This window comes from Lampris incognitus, chromosome 19 (assembly GCF_029633865.1).
Source record: "Lampris incognitus isolate fLamInc1 chromosome 19, fLamInc1.hap2, whole genome shotgun sequence".
Lineage (NCBI taxonomy): Eukaryota > Metazoa > Chordata > Actinopteri > Lampriformes > Lampridae > Lampris > Lampris incognitus.
Window position 1 is genome coordinate 38,438,301 of NC_079229.1, and position 17,134 is coordinate 38,455,434.

Below are 17,134 nucleotides of genomic sequence, written 5' to 3' on the forward strand. Positions count from 1 at the left end.
ATCATCGTCCATGGAGACTCCTGCCTGATCTTGTCCGTCAACCTGTCCATCACCATTGCAAACAAGAAAGGGCTAAGAGCCGATCCTTGATGTAATCCCACCTCCACCTTGAACCCATCTGTCATTCCAACCGCACACCTCACCATTGTCACACTTCCCTCATACGTATCCTGCACCACTCCTACATACTTCTCTGCAACTCCTGACTTCCTCATACAATACCACACCTCCTCTCTCGGCACTCTGTCATAAGCTTTCTCTAAATCTACAAAGACACAATGCAACTCTTTCTGGCCTTCTCTATACTTCTCAATCAACATTCTCAAAGCAAACATCGCATCTGTGGTGCTCTTTCGTGGCATGAAACCATACTGCTGCTCGCTGATCGTCACCTCTCCTCTTAACCTAGCTTCTATTACTCTTTCCCAAATCTTCATGCTGTGGCTGATCAACTTTATACCTCTGTAGTTGTTACAGTTCTGCACATCGCCCTTGTTCTTGAAAATCGGTACCAGTATGCTTCTTCTCCACTCCTCAGGCATCCTCTCACTTTCCAGGATTGTGTTAAACAATCTAGTTAGAAACTCCACTGCCATCTCTCCTAAACACCTCCATGCCTCCACAGGTATGTCATCAGGACCAACTGCCTTTCCATTCTTCATCCTCTTCATAGCTGCCCTCACTTCCTCCTTGCTAATCCGCTGAACTTCCTGATTCACTATCCCTACATCATCCAACCTTCTCTCTCTCTCATTTTCTTCATTCATCAGCCCCTCAAAGTATTCCTTCCACCTTCTTAGCACACTCTCCTCGCTTGTCAGCACATTTCCATCTCTATCCTTGATCGCCCTAACTTGCTGCACATCCTTTGCAGCTTGGTCCCTCTGTCTAGCCAATCGGTACAAGTCCTTTTCTCCTTCCTTAGTGTCTAACCTGTCATACAACTCACCATACGCCTTTTCCTTTGCCTTTGCCACCTCTCTCTTTGCTTTACGCTGCATCTCCTTGTACTCCTGTCTACTTTCTTCATCTCTCTGACTATCCCACTTCTTCTTTGCCAACCTTTTCCTCTGTATAATTTGCTGTACTTCCTCATTCCACCACCAAGTCTCCTTGTCTTCCTTCCTCTGTCCTGATGACACACCAAGTACCTTCCTAGCTGTCTCCCTAACTATTTCTGCAGTGGTTTTCCAGCCATCTGGCAACTCTTCACTACCACCCAGTGCCTGTCTTAACTCCTGCCTGAACTCCACACAACAGTCTTCCTTCTTCAACTTCCACCATTTAATCTTCGGCTGTGTCTTCACTCGCTTCCTCTTCTTGGTCTCCAAAGTCATCCTACAGACCACCATCCGATGCTGCCTGGCTACGCTCTCCCCTGTCACCACCTTGCAGTCTCCAATCCCTTTTAGATGGTGCCTTCTACATAAGATATAGTCCACCTGTGTGCACTTTCCTCCACTCTTGTACGTCACCCTGTGTTCCTCCCTCTTCTTGAAATATGTATTCACCACAGCCATTTCCATCCTTTTCGCAAAATCGACCACCATCTGTCCTTCCACATTTCTCTTCTTGACTCCATACTTTCCCATCACCTCCTCATCACCTCTGTTCCCTTCACCAACATGTCCATTGAAGTCCGCTCCAATCACCACTCTCTCCTCCTTGGGTACCCTCTCCACCATGTCGTCCAACTCATTCCAGAATTCTTCTTTTTCGTCCATCTCACACCCAACTTGCGGGGCATATGCGCTGATAACATTCAGCAATAAACCTTCAATTTCCAGCTTCATACTCATCACTCTGTCTGACACTCTCTTCACCTCCAGCACGCCCTTGACATACTCTTCCTTCAGAATTACCCCTACCCCATTACTCCTCCCATTCACACCATGGTAGAAGAGTTTGAACCCACCTCCGATACTCCTGGCCTTACTCCCCTTCCACCTGGTCTCTTGCACACACAGTATGCCTACCTTTCTTCTTTCCATCATGTCAGCCAGCTCTCTCCCTTTACCAGTCATAGTGCCAACATTCAAAGTTCCAACTCTCACCTCCACATGCCTACCCTTCCTCCTCTCTAGCTGCCTCTGGACATGCTTTCCTCCTCTCCTTCTCCTTCGCCCAACAGTAGCATAGTTTCCACCGACACCCTGCTGGTTAATAGTACCGGTGGCGGTCGTTGGTAACCCGGGCCTCGACCGATCCGGTATGTAAGTCTTATTTATGATCCGCATATTTGATTTGGCAAAGATTTTACACCGGATGCCCTTCCTGACGCAACCCTCCCCATTTGTCCGGGCTTGGGACCGGCACTAAGGATGCACTGGCTTGTGCATCCTCAGTGGCTGGGTTATTTATTCTTTATATATATATATATATATATATATATCTGCGATAGCCTGGCAGTCAGTCTAGGGTGCCTCCCTGCCTGCCACCCAATGACTGCTGGAATAGGCTCCAGCATCCCCGCGACCCTGAAAGCAGGATAAGCGGTTTGGATAATGGATGGATGTATCTTATTACCTGGATGACTGAAATAAATTTACACATTTTTGACTACTGAACATGCCTTCCCCTACTTTCTGTCTGTCTGTCTCACTTTCTATGTCTCTCTCTCCCTGTAGTTGCAGCAGTCCGGATCATCCCACTTCAAATGGTGAGTGTTTCTTTATTTGTGTACTGGACCAGCAAGGGCTTTTTTATGCTGATAATGTTACAGATTTTATCAGTATGACTAAGGTAGCGTTCCGAACAACAGTTAAACTGGTGGCTGTAGAGTTCATGTGTTAGCAGAGCTGGTTAGTGATGGATTAATCTGTTCGTCTAGTTGAACTGGTGATTATAGGGTTGATGTGTTAGTTCAAGTGGGTAGCAACTGGGGAGTTTTTGTTTCAACTGGTTTATGTTGAAGTGTTTGTTATTATTGGATTCTTGAGTTAGTTAACACTAGAACAACGGATTTTCAAAGTTTAATAACTTTGTGGGGGGAAAAAAGATACAGACCTGCCGCTCCTTGAATGCAATACCCTGAATTGCATATATTTGCATTAAAATGAGTTTTAGATCAGTTGCACAAAAAAGTTATGATAAGATCTACCTAAAATGCCCATGGGCGGTCAAAATGGCCGCTCGTAATTTGCGCGTGATCACGTGTGTCATGTCAGTATTTATGACGTGTGTTGGTCGCATCATTTCCTTCGTGGAGTTCATTGCTCTGGCTTAGAAACGCACTAGAAACACGCCAGCGTCCTCCAGTGCAGAGAAACAGTCTAAACTTGACTGGTGGTTATGTGCAGCATGTGTGGTTACAGACGCGTCACAGACGCACCACGACTCCCACCGAGGCGCTGCAGTATTTACAGGCGTGGGACAGCGGCCATATGAAACTGTTAGAAAAATAGTATTGAAGTGGTTAAAATGTTAATTTTGGTGTCAGTTAGGTTCTTAACATATGTAATGTAATGCATGAATATCTCAGGTGGGTATTTATTTTGACACAATATAGAGTTTAAACACCGTGGTGGTCAAGCTGACTGCTCACAGTCGTTCTAGTAGTTTAAAAGTTGCGGTGGTGTTTGGGGCTGTTTCAGTATTTATTTCCAGTTCTTTTTTTACATGTCACGTTTTATAGGCCTTGTTCCGTTTGGTAGAGCAGCAGCATGTGTTTAATGGTTTGTGTTGGTCTAACTGGTTAGTAATGGGTTGATGTGTTGGTTAAACTGGTTAGTAATGGGTTAATGTGTTGGTCTAACTGGTTAGTAATGGGTTGATGTGTTGGTTAAACTGGTTAGTAATGGGTTGATGTGTTGGTCTAACTGGTTAGTAATGGGTTGATGTGTTGGTCAAACTGGTTAGTAATGGGTTGATGTGTTGGTTAAACTGGTTAGTAATGGGTTGATGTGTTGGTCTAACTGGTTAGTAATGGGTTGATGTGTTGGTTAAACTGGTTAGTAATGGGTTGATGTGTTGGTCTATCTGGTTAGTAATGGGTTGATGTGTTGGTTAAACTGGTTAGTAATGGGTTGATGTGTTGGTCTAACTGGTTAGTAATGGGTTGATGTGTTGGTTAAACTGGTTAGTAATGGGTTGATGTGTTGGTCTAACTGGTTAGTAATGGGTTGATGTGTTGGTTAAACTGGTTAGTAATGGGTTAATGTGTTGGTCTAACTGGTTAGTAATGGGTGGATGTGTTGGTTAAACTGGTTAGTAATGGGTTAATGTGTTGGTCTAACTGGTTAGTAATGGGTTGATGTGTTGGTTAAACTGGTTAGTAATGGGTTGATGTGTTGGTCTAACTGGTTAGTAATGGGTTGATGTGTTGGTTAAACTGGTTAGTAATGGGTTAATGTGTTGGTCTAACTGGTTAGTAATGGGTTGATGTGTTGGTTAAACTGGTTAGTAATGGGTTGATGTGTTGGTTAAACTGGTTAGTAATGGGTTGATGTGTTACCTAAAGGCTTTATGTTGTCTTCCAGAAGAGTTCTTTGAGCAGTTGGGAACCATTGGCTTACCACATGACATCAATGTCCAGTCACTGTTTGATCCCACAGGTGTGTACACACACACACACACACACACACACACACACACACACACACACACACACACACACACACACACACACACACACTCATCGCCACCCATCACTCATTCAGCTGTTTAGGTTTCTTGTGTTAATGTCTGTTAATATTAAGTGTCATTGTTCCTGTTGTCCCGAATTCATGTTTTACAGTGGATATAAAATGTCTACAGCCCCCTGTTAAAATGGCAGGTTTTTGTAATTAAAAAAAATGAAACATAATAAATCATGTTTTAACTTTTTCCACCCTTAATATGAATTGCAACTTATAAAAATAAAGTGAAAACAATCAGAAATATTTTAGGGAAAAAAAGAAAAGTACTAAACCTAAAATAACCTGGTTGCATAAGTGTCCACACCCATTTATGATGTTCATAATTAACCAATCACATTCAAACTTATGTGAAATAGTAGTCAGTATACACCAGCCATCAATTAACGTGACTGATTAACCCCAAATAAAGTTCAGCTGTTCCTGTAGGATTTTTCCTGACATCTTCTTGGTTGCATCTGACTGCAAAAGCCATGGTCCACACAGAGCTCACAGAGCATGGACGGGATCTCGTTGAAAGGGCTTGATCAGGAGGGGAGTGCAAAAGCATTCCAAGGCATTCATTAGATTATTACATAGACAGCAAAGACAATCGTCAACAAGGGGAGAAAATATGGCACAACAGTAACATTACGGAGAACAGGACATCCCTCCAAAATTGATGAGAAGACAGAGAGAAAACTGGTCAGGGAGGGTGCGAAGAGGCCTACAGCAACATTAAAGAAGCTGCAGGAACTTCTGGCAAGTACTGGTTGTTCCCTACATGTGACAACAATCTCATATTCTTTACAAAAAAACAACACCCAAGCCCAGCTGAATTTTGCAAAAAGATGGATCCAGTTTCCCAAAACCATGTGGAAAATGTCTTATGATCTGATGAGACCAAGGTTGAACTTTTTGCCCACAATTCCAAAAGGTTTGGTATAGAAACAACACAGCACATCACCAAACGAACACCATACCCACAATGCAGCATGGCAGTGGCAGCATCAGGCTTTGGAGCTGCTTTTCTTCAGCTTGAACTGGGGCTTTAGTCAAGGTGGAGGGATCATGAGTAGCTCCAAATACCAGTTGATTTTGGTGCAAAGCCTTAAGGCGTCTGCTAGAAAGCTGACGATGCAGAGGAACTTCACATGTCAGCACAACAATGACCAACAGCACACGCCACATCAACCAAGGAATGGCTTCACCAAAAGAAGATCACGTTTAGGAATAGCCCAGCCAGAGCCCAGACCTGAATCAAATTGAAAATCTGTGGGGTGACCTGGAGAGGACTGTGCACAGGAGACGCCCTGAAAATTTGATGGATTGCGAACGTTTTTGCAAGGAAACGTAGGAAATATTGTCAAGTCAAAATATGTCAAGCTTAAAGACTCATACTTAAAAAATCTGAGTGCTGTAATAAAATCAAAATGTGCTTCAGTAAAGTATTGGTTTAGGGTTGTGCACACTTATGCAACCAAGTTAATATCCCCGCAAGGCCGTAGCCTGAAGGGGATAATAACTGAGTGACATGATCAAAAGAATTTTGATTATCCAAAAAATGCGTAAGTTTTAAAGGAACTTCCTCTAGGTTGCAGTCAAAACAAGAAGTGTTGTATATTCTTGTCACTGCCCAACTTGTGCATTTTTTTTAAAACTTGTGCATTTTTTGGATATTCAAAATTCTTTTGATAACTTTTGATAATGTTGCTGAGTTATTATCCCCTTCAGGCTACGGCCTTGCGAGGGTAATAACTTGGTTGCATACTTGACTGTATGATCAAGGACCTCTTGTGGTTACGGTGATTCAGAACCCGTTTTATACCGCAGTTGAGTGGTTACTCCTCATTTGGCTTTTTGCTTAAGTTTGAGCACCGGAGAAGGGGAGATGTGCAGGCAGTGTCTCCATGTTTCCCTTCTCCCAGTAGGCAAAAAAAGAGGTGGTTTGTCGCTAAGTTCACTCACCGGAGAAGGGGCGATATGCTTGGTGGGGATCTGCACTGTCTTGAGTACACTGTTCTGTTTGTAAGTTCTATATTTTTCCTTTTTGTTTCCACTAAAATGTGTTTTTCACTTGAATTTTATACGTTGATATTTCACATTAAAGATGGGAAAAGTTCTGATATGATTTAATGATTTATGTTGGTTTCATTTTTTTACATAACAAAAACCTACCAAGGTTACAGCAGCGGTGTGTACGACACTTTTGTATCCACTGTAGTGTGCACACACAAATTTACCTGTTATTCTGAGCTTACATGTTAGATGAAACGTGTGTGTGTGTGTGTGTGTGTAGGTCAGTGCTGTGCCCATCTGCAGTGTGCGGCATGGTCGGATGGGGTGTGTCGAGGAGAGGGCCAGTCACTGCTGTACGTGGACAAAGCCATCGACGCAGGAAGTACACAGGTGGGTGGACGAGGCTTCCATCTTCACTCACATTTGTTGTCTGGTGGCTTATCATGGTTATTCTAAGGCGTTATTAAGCGTATATTGTGTGACCTTATTTGGTCATTGATTCAAACATCTTTGGGGGTTTAGGGTCAGTGTTTAAACGCACCAGACAGTAATTGTTTCAGAAAGAATTATTGCAACATTTTTGTTTATTGATTCTGCAAGCTCAGTATTTCACTTTTGGTCAGGCAGTTATCGCAAAGACTATGAATGACTATGTATGAGGAAGTCTGGAGTTGCACAGAAGGATGTAGGAGTGGTTCAGGATATGTATGAGGGAAGTGTGATAGTGGTGAGGTGTGTGGTTGGAATGACAGATGGGTTCAAGGTGGAGGTGGGATTACATCAAGGATCGGCTCTGAGCCCTTTCTTGTTGGCAGTGGTGATGGACAGGTTGATGGAGGAGATCAGACAGGAGTCTCCATGGACGATGATGTTTGCAGATGACATTGTGATCTGTAGTGAGAGTAGGGTGCAGGTTGAGGAGAGCCTGGAGAGGTGGAGGTATGCACTGGAGAGAAGAGGAATGAAAGTCAGTAGGAGCAAGATGGAATACCTATGTGTGAATGAGAGGGAGGACAGTGGAATGGTGAGGATGCAAGGAGTAGAGGTGGTGAAGGCATATGAGTTTAAATACTTGGATTCAACTGTCCAAAGTAAAGTGGAGTGCAGGAGAGAGGTGAAAAAGAGAGTGCAGGCAGGGTGGAGTGGGTGGAGAAGATTGTCAGGAGTGATTTGTGACAGAAGGGTACCAGCAAGAGTTAAAGGGAAGGTTTACCAGATGGTGGTGAGACCAGCTATGTTATATGGTTTGGAGACAGTGGCACTAATGAAAAGACAGGAGGTGGAGCTGGAGGTGGCAGAGATGAAGATGATAAGATTTTCATTGGGAGTGATGAAGAAGGACAGGATTAGGAAGGAGTATATTAGAGGGACAACTCAGGTTGGACGGTTTGGAGACAAAGCAAGAGAGACAAGATTGAGATGGTTTGGACATGTGTGGAGGAGAGATGCTGGGTATACTGGGAGAAGGATGCTGAATATGGAGCTGCCAGGGAAGAGGAGAGGAGGAAGGCCAAAGAGGAGGTTTATGGAGGTGGTGAGGGAGGACATGCAGGTGGCTGGTGTGACAGAGGAAGATGCAGAGGACAGGAAGAGATGGAAATGGATGATCTGCTGTGGCGCCCCCTAACGGGAGTAGTAGTGGTAGTAGTAGTAGTAGTGGTAGTTATCGCAAAGACTAATAAACTCTCTCACTCTACCAGCTCAACCTTCACCTCCATCCATACATGCTGGTCATTGTAGTTGAAGAACACACCCAAGTACTCGACAGCATTAAACAGAAAACAGCAAACTGGCGTGTGTACTGGCTTAGTGCATGGATGTAGTGCTTTGTGTATCACAGCACCTGATTAAACAGCCAGCAAATATTTATTTGCTTTCAAATACTGCTGGTGTTAGGCACAGTCAAATATGATTATTCATCCTATACAGCCACCACCATGGTCATACACACGTGCTCTTCATGTTGGAGTGCTGCGTCCTGTTGAGCTGGAGTCATTTCTCTTAGTCAGGAGGTCTCAGCTCTCAGCCCAACGTCTTCCAGGGTCTGCTTATGTCTTTCTAATGTTTGCTGTTTCAATAGAGTGCGGGTACCTGTAGTTTAATGCTGGAATGCTAAAGTAAAGGCGTTGTGAAAGATGCCATGGCAACATGTGTCGGACACCTGGATCTTGAGTATAAGACAGGTAAATATGGGAGCCCCTTCCCCTCTGTCCTGTTCAGGTTTGTGTGTTCTGCAGTCGTCTGGGGGCATCGCTGCGTTGCCGGGAGACAGGATGTGGGCGGAGCTACCATTTCCCCTGTGCTGCCGCCGCGGGAACACATCAGGACTGGAACCACAGACATACACTGTGTACCAGACACATTCACACAGGTAAACACACACACACACAGATGTGTGCGTGTGCTTGTGCATGTGTGTGTGCGTGTGTGTATGTGAAGAAATGACAGTCAAATTACAGTTGAAGGTTTATCTGTGTGTCTCTCTGCAGCTTCCTCTCAGTGTGTGTTGTGTTGGAGTGTTGGTGATGTCAGCAGTCAGTTGATGTGTTGTTGCTGTGGTAATCATTACCATGGCAGCTGTCTAAAGCCCTTCCTGGAGCCCACCCCCCTGATCAGGGCAGGTTGGCAGTGTCCCCAATGTAGAGTCTGTCAGAGCTGCAGGTGAGCATGGGGGTGTGTGCACACACACACACAAACACACACACACACACACACACACACACACACACACACACACACACACACTGTATACACTCGTTAGACACTAGACCGGGGGGTTGGCAACCTATGGCATGCATGCCCACGAGTATCTCTCTCTCTCTCTCTCTCTCTCTTTCTCTCTCTCTCTGTCTGTCTTTCTCTCATTCTCTCTTTCGGTCTTTCTCTCTCTCTCTCTCTTTCTCTCTCTCTCTGTCTGTCTTTCTCTCATTCTCTCTTTCGGTCTTTCTCTCTCTCTCTCTCTCTCTCTCTCTCTCTCTCTCTCTCTCTCTCTCTCTCTCTCTCTCTCTCTGTCTTTCTCTCATTCTCTCTTTCGGTCTTTCTCTCTCTCTCTCTCTCTTTCTCTCTCTCTCTGTCTGTCTTTCTCTCATTCTCTCTTTCGGTCTTTCTCTCTCTCTCTCTCTCTCTCTCTCTCTCTGTCTTTCTCTCATTCTCTCTTTCGGTCTTTCTCTCTCTTTCTCTCTCTCTCTGTCTGTCTTTCTCTCATTCTCTCTTTCGGTCTTTCTCTCTCTCTCTCTCTCTCTCTCTCTGTCTCTCTCTCTCTCTCTCTCTCTCTCTCTCTCTCTCTCTGTCTCTCATTCTCTCTTTCGGTCTCTCTCTCTCTGTCTCTCTCTCTCTGTCTCTCTCTCTCTCTCTCTCTCTCTCTCTGAACACTCACCACACATACAGTACATACACTGTACACACATTGCACACACAGTACACACAAGGTATACACACTGTACATGCATTAGACACACTACACACACTTAACATAACCAAAACATACACACACAATATACGCACACAGTAGACACACATTAAGCACACACTAGATTTACATTGCGCACACACACACACTTGCTTGCTGGTAGTCCATCGAGTGCGATGATGACGTCCCTCCTCATTAACGGTGTGTTCTTTGGTGACTGAAGAGTCCAGTTCTTGATCCACTAGTGTCACTGCACGCTGGGCATATGAAGTGTGGGTTAGTGGGGGCAGGCATGGTTGTGTGTCTCCTCAGTCTTTTCTGTTGTTTTTTCACATTCCTCTCCATGTCCAGCTGTTCTACACCTCTGTGGCAGATCTCCTGCCAGCTGGAACGGTTTGATGGCAGCTTGCTCCAGTCTCAAGGGGTCGATACAACACTTCTTCAGAGATGTTTTTAGCTGGTCTTTGTATCGCTTCTCCTGACGTCCTGTGGACCGGCGGCCCAGATGAAGCTGTCCATACAGGACTTGACGTGGCAGACGCTCTTGAGGCATCCTGATGACATGCCCAAGCCAGCGCAGCTGGTGTTCAGTGACCGTGGCTTCTGTGCTCTTGCAGTTTGTTCTAGCAAGAATCTCAGCATGAGGAACCCGGTCACGCCACGTGATCCCCATGACTCGCTGCAGACACCTTATGTGGAACCGCTCCAGCAACCTTAGGTGGCGGCTGTATGTGACCCGGGCTTCACAGCTGTATAGGAGAGTTGTGATGCAGACGGCTTTGTAAATGGCAATTTTGGTGTGCAGGTGGAGGTGTTTCTTTTGGACGACCTTATGTCAGAGTTTACTGAAGGCTACAGAGGCTTGTTTGATTCTATTATGAGTTTCGTGCTCAGTGTTGCAGCCCTCAGAAAGGATGCTGCCCAGGTATTTGAAAGATGGAGCAGCTGAGAGTGGTTGGTGTTCTATAGTGAAGACAGGCATAGCGGGTGGGGGGCTGGACCTCCATTGGCATAATACCTCAGTCTTGGTGGTGTTGACTGACAGACCCAGCCTGCTGTAGGCATTACAACTGCAGCAAGCATGGTTGCAGGTCTTCTGGTGTGTGAGCTACAAGAGCGCAGTCATCAGCGTACTGCAGCTCAAAGACCTGCACTGCTGACAACTTGGTGTTTGCCTGGAACCTTCGGATGTTGAAGAGGTTTCCATCTAGCCTGAAGTCTATTGTGATCCCACTACTGTCTTCCAGATTGTTATGAAAAAGTTTTATGACACATAGGTAGTAAATGTTGAAGAGTACCGGTGCCAGCACACACCCTTGCCTCACTCCAGTGCATACATTAAAGGGCGCCGATTCCTGTCCTCCTATGGCCACCCTTGCCACCATCCAATCATGGAACTGTGACAGAATGTTCACAAATTTGCTTGGACAGCCAAACTTTCTCAGGATTTTCCAAAGCATCCCTCAATTCACAGTGTCAAAAGCTTTGGAGAGGTTGACAAAGGCCGGCGCATGCGTCGGCGTAGACCGTCGGCATTGTAGAAGCTCTGTCATAAATTGACATTTTTATCTAATTTTTAGCCACAATTCTACGCTACACTTTTAGATCCTGGTTGTTTTACCAAATATTTTAACAAGCTGACTCAGTTCAGTAGCACGAACCGGATTATCAGAGAAGCAGAACACATCAAGACACCTGCAAACGCATGGGATCTAACTAGCATCAGCCAACTGGAACTCCAGACACCGAGCATCTAGAAGCCACAACTGCTAACTGAAGCCAAATTTCTGCAGCGGGTTCACTTATTGGACCCGTGTTGGTAAGTCCCGATGCTTGATGCCTTTTCTGTGGGTCACCTGTGCAAATACCAGTTCAACGCTGTGGGCTCTGGGTCGGAGCCCTGCGTGTAAGTATCTGTCCTCCCTGCTAGCTGCTGCTACTCACCACAACTGGTCGCTTAACTATTATTCTGCAGTTTTAGCCCTGTACTGGCCTCCTTTTATTTCTGTTTCCCAGCTACACATCCATAACCAATGGCTCAACTCACCTCTCCGCCGGCCTGTGGTAACAGTGCCCATCTCATTCAGAAGATTGTGAAACTGGAGGGATGAATCTCCACACTGTACAAAATCCAAGAGGCTGAGCAGTATATGGACACCATCATTCTCAGTCCAGTGCACACCGACAACGCTGCTGGTTCTGGTTCTCCTCTGGTCACCGAGCCTGTCACCACCACTCTGTCCTGCTGCTGAGTCTACCTCTCCTCCTTCGGTCACCGAGCCTGCTGCCACTGCTGTCTGCCCTGCAGCTGCTGTGGTCCCTCCTTCGATCATCGAGCCCAATGAGTCCTGGGTCCGTCTCGGGGCTAAACCTAAGGTCCCAGTCAATTCTACCCCGTCCCATCACAAGCCCTGGATCCTGATCAGAGCTCGTAGCGGGAGAGGGAGGTGCTCCTCTCGTGCATCGCCTAGCTTTGACATCCAGCTGGAGAATAAATATGATATTTTCTATCTGCACGACTTTCCACCTCTTTTGGCTGAGGAGCCCCGATCCATAAGCCAAACCCGAGCACTGCTTACACGTCAGGGCTCGCTGAGCCACACTGCAGTTCACACCAGCGCTGAGGAGAGCTCCAGCACTCCTCTCTGTCCATCCTTCTCCATTCCCGCCGTCATCATGGGTGAAGTTTTGCCCGCCGTCCACTCCCCCTCCCACCACTCTTATCATTGGTGACTCGATTGTGAGAAACATAAAGAGAAAATCTGCAGCAACTTTCTGTTTTCCTGGCGCTAAGGTGACTGACATCATGGAGAAAATCCCCAACATCTTAGCTGTTCATCCACTCGCCCGTGATGTTGTCCTTCATGTTGGCTGTAATGACATATTCAGTTAGACCTCAGAAATACTGAAACGCGACTTCAGCGAACTTCTTAACTCCTTGTCGGTTCAACACAAGCGGCTCTACGTCTCCGGCCCCCTCCCCCAACTTCACCGTCGCATGGGTTGCTTCAGTCGCACATTGAGCTTCCTCAGCTGGTTTCACTCAACCTGCGCAACCCAGAATATAGCTTTTGTTTGTTTTGCTGTTCTGGAATCGCCCTGCTTTCTTCCGTCGAGATGGTATCCACCCAAATGGCCTGGGGTTGCACATTTTAACTGACAATTTATTTTACACAATCGGAAACTGTCCCTCTGATTGACTATTCCTGACCACATGTCCTCAACTGGTCATTACCGGTCACCACCAACAAACCTCTCCCTCCCCTACAAACCACACTACCTCCCCCTTGTGGTCAGGAGGGCCTACTACTACCTCTCTCAGATATAATCCAGCACTGTTGTCTATTCTGGTATTGATTAGAAATAGAAGGACTGGAGTGTACTCAATTTATGGCGTAAACCAGTTTAATCTGTTAACTATTCCACAACAACCTCAGACTACCACAAGGGCTCCTATTATCTCAGCAAAGCTAGCCTTACTTTATATCAGATCTCTAGCCAACAAATCATTTTTAGTAAACGACTGCTGGGATAGGCTCCAGCATCCCCGCGACCCTGAGAGCAGGATAAGCGGTTTGGATAATGGATGGATGGATGAATGGACATTAAACATCCCATAAGTTAGATTTTTTTTTTTGTTTCTTACTGAGACATAGTTAACTGAAGGCAACAGGGCTACGGTTCTCAAAGAGTCAGGAGGAGGAGTAGCTGCCTTATTTAAATATGTTTTCCAGTGCAAAGAGATTTTACATGGTGATTTTACTTACTTCTTTGGAGTACCTCAGTTTTATATTGAAGGGTCATCCCAAAATTCTATTTTTAAAGACCTCCAAATTATTCTGTTAATTTTATTGATGATTTTACTGAACTACTATCAGCTATTACTATTGATTATAACTTCTTTATCATAACAGGGGATTTTAACATTCTTATAAATAATAACGTGGACAGTAATGCCAAAGATCTCTTCGCACTACTTGACACTTTTGGTCTCTCGCAACATGTGAAAGAGCCCACGCACACTCGAGGCCATGTTCTAGATTTGGTTATTTCTAAAGGTCTCGACATTTCATCCGTTATGGTTAAGGACTCGGCCCTTTTTGATCACTGCTGTGTCTTCATTGACTTACTGATCACACCGGATGTTCAAACTAGCTGTGTATCTGTTAAGAAGAGGTATATAAATGAGAGTACTAGTGCTAAGTTTATGGAGACAATAGCTATGTCACAAACCATGAATTCAGAGTCAGTTGATGTACTGCTGGATAATTTTAACCTGAAAATTTTGAATGTCATGGATGTTGTTGCACTGGTAGAAGTCAAGAAAACTCTGAGCAAAAAGAAGGCATCTTGGAGAAATACCATGATGGTAAAAGCCCTGAAAAGAATGCAGGAAAGTCAAACGCCAATGGAGGAAAACTAAACTTTAAATTCATGACGACTTGTATAAACAAAGCCTTTCTAGTTTTAACTATGAGTTATGCAAGGCTAGACAGCTACATTTTTCTAACTTGATTAATGGGAACATTGATAAAACCCCCACTCTGTTTGCCATGGTTGACAAGCTTACAAACCCCCTAAAACCGATAGCCCATGAACTCCTCTCCACAGAGAAATGTTATGAATTTGCTTGCTTTTTTGGTGAAAAAATTAAAACTATTAGACAGACCATCAATGCCACACAGTCAAGCAATAAAACTATGCAGTTTCTACAACCACCTAGAAATAATCTGGTCATTATGTCATAATATAATATCATTGATCAAGAAACTGTAGCGGAAACAGTTCGGCATCTTAAATCATCAACATGTTGTCTCGACACACTGCCATCTGATTTTTAAAAAACTGTTTTTAACTGTGTAAAAACTGAGTTACATCAAATAGTTAATAGCTCACTGCTATCAGGCACTTACCCAAAGTCACTAAAAATAGCTGCCATTAAGCCACTCCTAAAAAAGAGTACTCTGGATACCTGTGTTAAATAGCTATAGACCAGTTTCAAATCTTCCTTTTATAGCTAAGATTATCGAGAAAGTTGTTTCTAAACAACTCAGCAATTTTTTGAACTCATATGGTCATTTTGACAAATATCAATCAGGTTTCTGACCTTACCACAGTACTGAAACAGCTCTTATGAAAGTGTTAAATGATATATGGCTGAATACTGACTCAGGTAAAATATCCGTTTTGGTTTTACTTGATCTCAGTGTAGAATTTGATACTGTAGATCACAGAACACTGTTGGACAGGCTGGAACATTGGGTAGGACTTTCCAGAGTAGTCCTTAATTGGTTTAGGTCTGATTTCGAAGACCAGAGTTACTTTGTCACCATTGGCAGTTATGAATCTGATAGAGCGGCTATGACATGTGGAATCCCCCAGGGATCAGTTCTTGGACCTCTTCTGTTTAATCTGTACATGTTGCATTTAGGCCAAATTCTTCAGAGCAACAACATGGATTACCATAGTTATGCAGATGATGATCAGATATATCTGGCTCTCTCACCTGATGATCTCAGCCCAATGGACTCACTGTGTCACTATTTGGAGCAGGTAAATAATTGGATGAGCCAAAACTTTCTTCAATTAAATAAGGAAAAAACAGAGATTATTGTGTTTGGCAACAAAGAGAAGAGAACTATTATGAATGAACAACTCAAGTCTTGAGCACTAAAAACCAAAGACCAAGTCTGAAATCTTGGCGTTTTAATAGACTCAGGTCTCACGTTCACCTGCCATATCAAAGCAATCACTAAAACAACCTTCTGTCATCTTAAAAATATAGCCAGAATCAAGGGTTTGGTATCCCAAAATGACCAAGAGAAGCTCATTCATGCTTTTATTTCCTGTAGAATTGATTACTGTAATGGTCTGTTAACTGGTCTTCCCATAAAGACCATTAAACAGCTGCAGCTTATTCAGACTGCTGCTGCTAGAGTTTTAACCAGGACCAAGAGAACAGAGCACATTACTCCAGTCCTGAAATCTTTACCCTGGCTTCCAGTTAGTTACACAATAGATTTAAAGTGCTGTTACTTGTCTACAAATCACTGAATGGTGTAGGCCCAGAATACATCACTGACATGCTTGAAGAGTATAAACTGGGTAGGGTTCAAAGATCCATGGACTCAGGTCAGTTAGTTAAACCCAGAGTCCAAACCAAACATGGTGGTGCAGTATTTAGCTGTTAGGCTGCATACAACTGGAACAGACTACCAGAAGAGCTTAGATGTACCCCAAATATAGCAATTTTAAAATCTAAATTAAAAGCATTTTTTTTTTGTGCCTCTGATTGAGCATTAAAACGTGCACCTTATTCCTACTGCAGTTTAATTCTGGAAGTAGATCCCTAGTCACTCCCAGCGTGGAAGTGACTGTTTTTATTTATTTTATTTTTTTGTACTTTGTATTTTCTTTTTATAGTAGAATACCTGTCTTTTAATTATATTACTCTTTTTAATTACTATTTCAAAGTACGTTTTTGTACTCTTTTATGTATGATTGTTTCTATTTGTTTTTATTTACTCTTTTAATTATATTTTATATGGCCTGGCGGCCTGTCGAGGGTGTCTCCCCACCTGCCGCCCAATGACAAGGCTCCAGCATCCCCGTGACCCTGAGAGCAGGATAAGCGGTTAAGATAATGGATGGATGGTTGTTCCTTTTCTGTTTTTATCTGTGTCAAGCATACTGAGTTGTCTTGTGTACGAAATGTGCTGTATAAATAAACTTGCTTGCTTGCATGAAAAGGTCCTGTTGTTCTCAGAACTTTTCTTGTAGCCGTCTTACTGTGAAAATCATATCCACAGTACTCCTGTTCTTCCTGAAACCATACTGTGACTTTGGCAGCAGATGTTCTGTCAAGTGCATCACCATCCTACATAGCATGACCTTTGCTAGGACCTTGTCTGCAACAGCTAGTAGGGATATGCCACGACTGTTGCCGCAGACAGACTTGTCACCCTTGTTTTTGTGCAGGTTGACAATTCTAGCATCCCTGCATTGTTGAGGGACATTCTCCTAGTCCCAGACCTGCAGGATGTACTGATAGATCATTCTGGTGCACAAGTATCCTCCTTGTTTTAGGAGTTCT

The 17,134-nt window shown here is 44.1% G+C and overlaps 1 protein-coding gene across 1 annotated transcript in view; it reads left to right on the forward strand.

Moving 5' to 3' along the window:
• Nucleotides 1-17,134, forward strand: part of kmt2ca (lysine (K)-specific methyltransferase 2Ca) — a 267,487-nt gene that overhangs the window by 51,715 nt on the left and 198,638 nt on the right. The window contains exons 6-10 of the mRNA XM_056299264.1: nt 2,628-2,659; nt 4,479-4,553; nt 6,913-7,022; nt 8,853-9,003; nt 9,122-9,293. Coding sequence (XP_056155239.1) covers nt 2,628-2,659; nt 4,479-4,553; nt 6,913-7,022; nt 8,853-9,003; nt 9,122-9,293 — 540 coding nt within the window. The remainder of the gene's footprint in view (nt 1-2,627; nt 2,660-4,478; nt 4,554-6,912; nt 7,023-8,852; nt 9,004-9,121; nt 9,294-17,134) is intronic.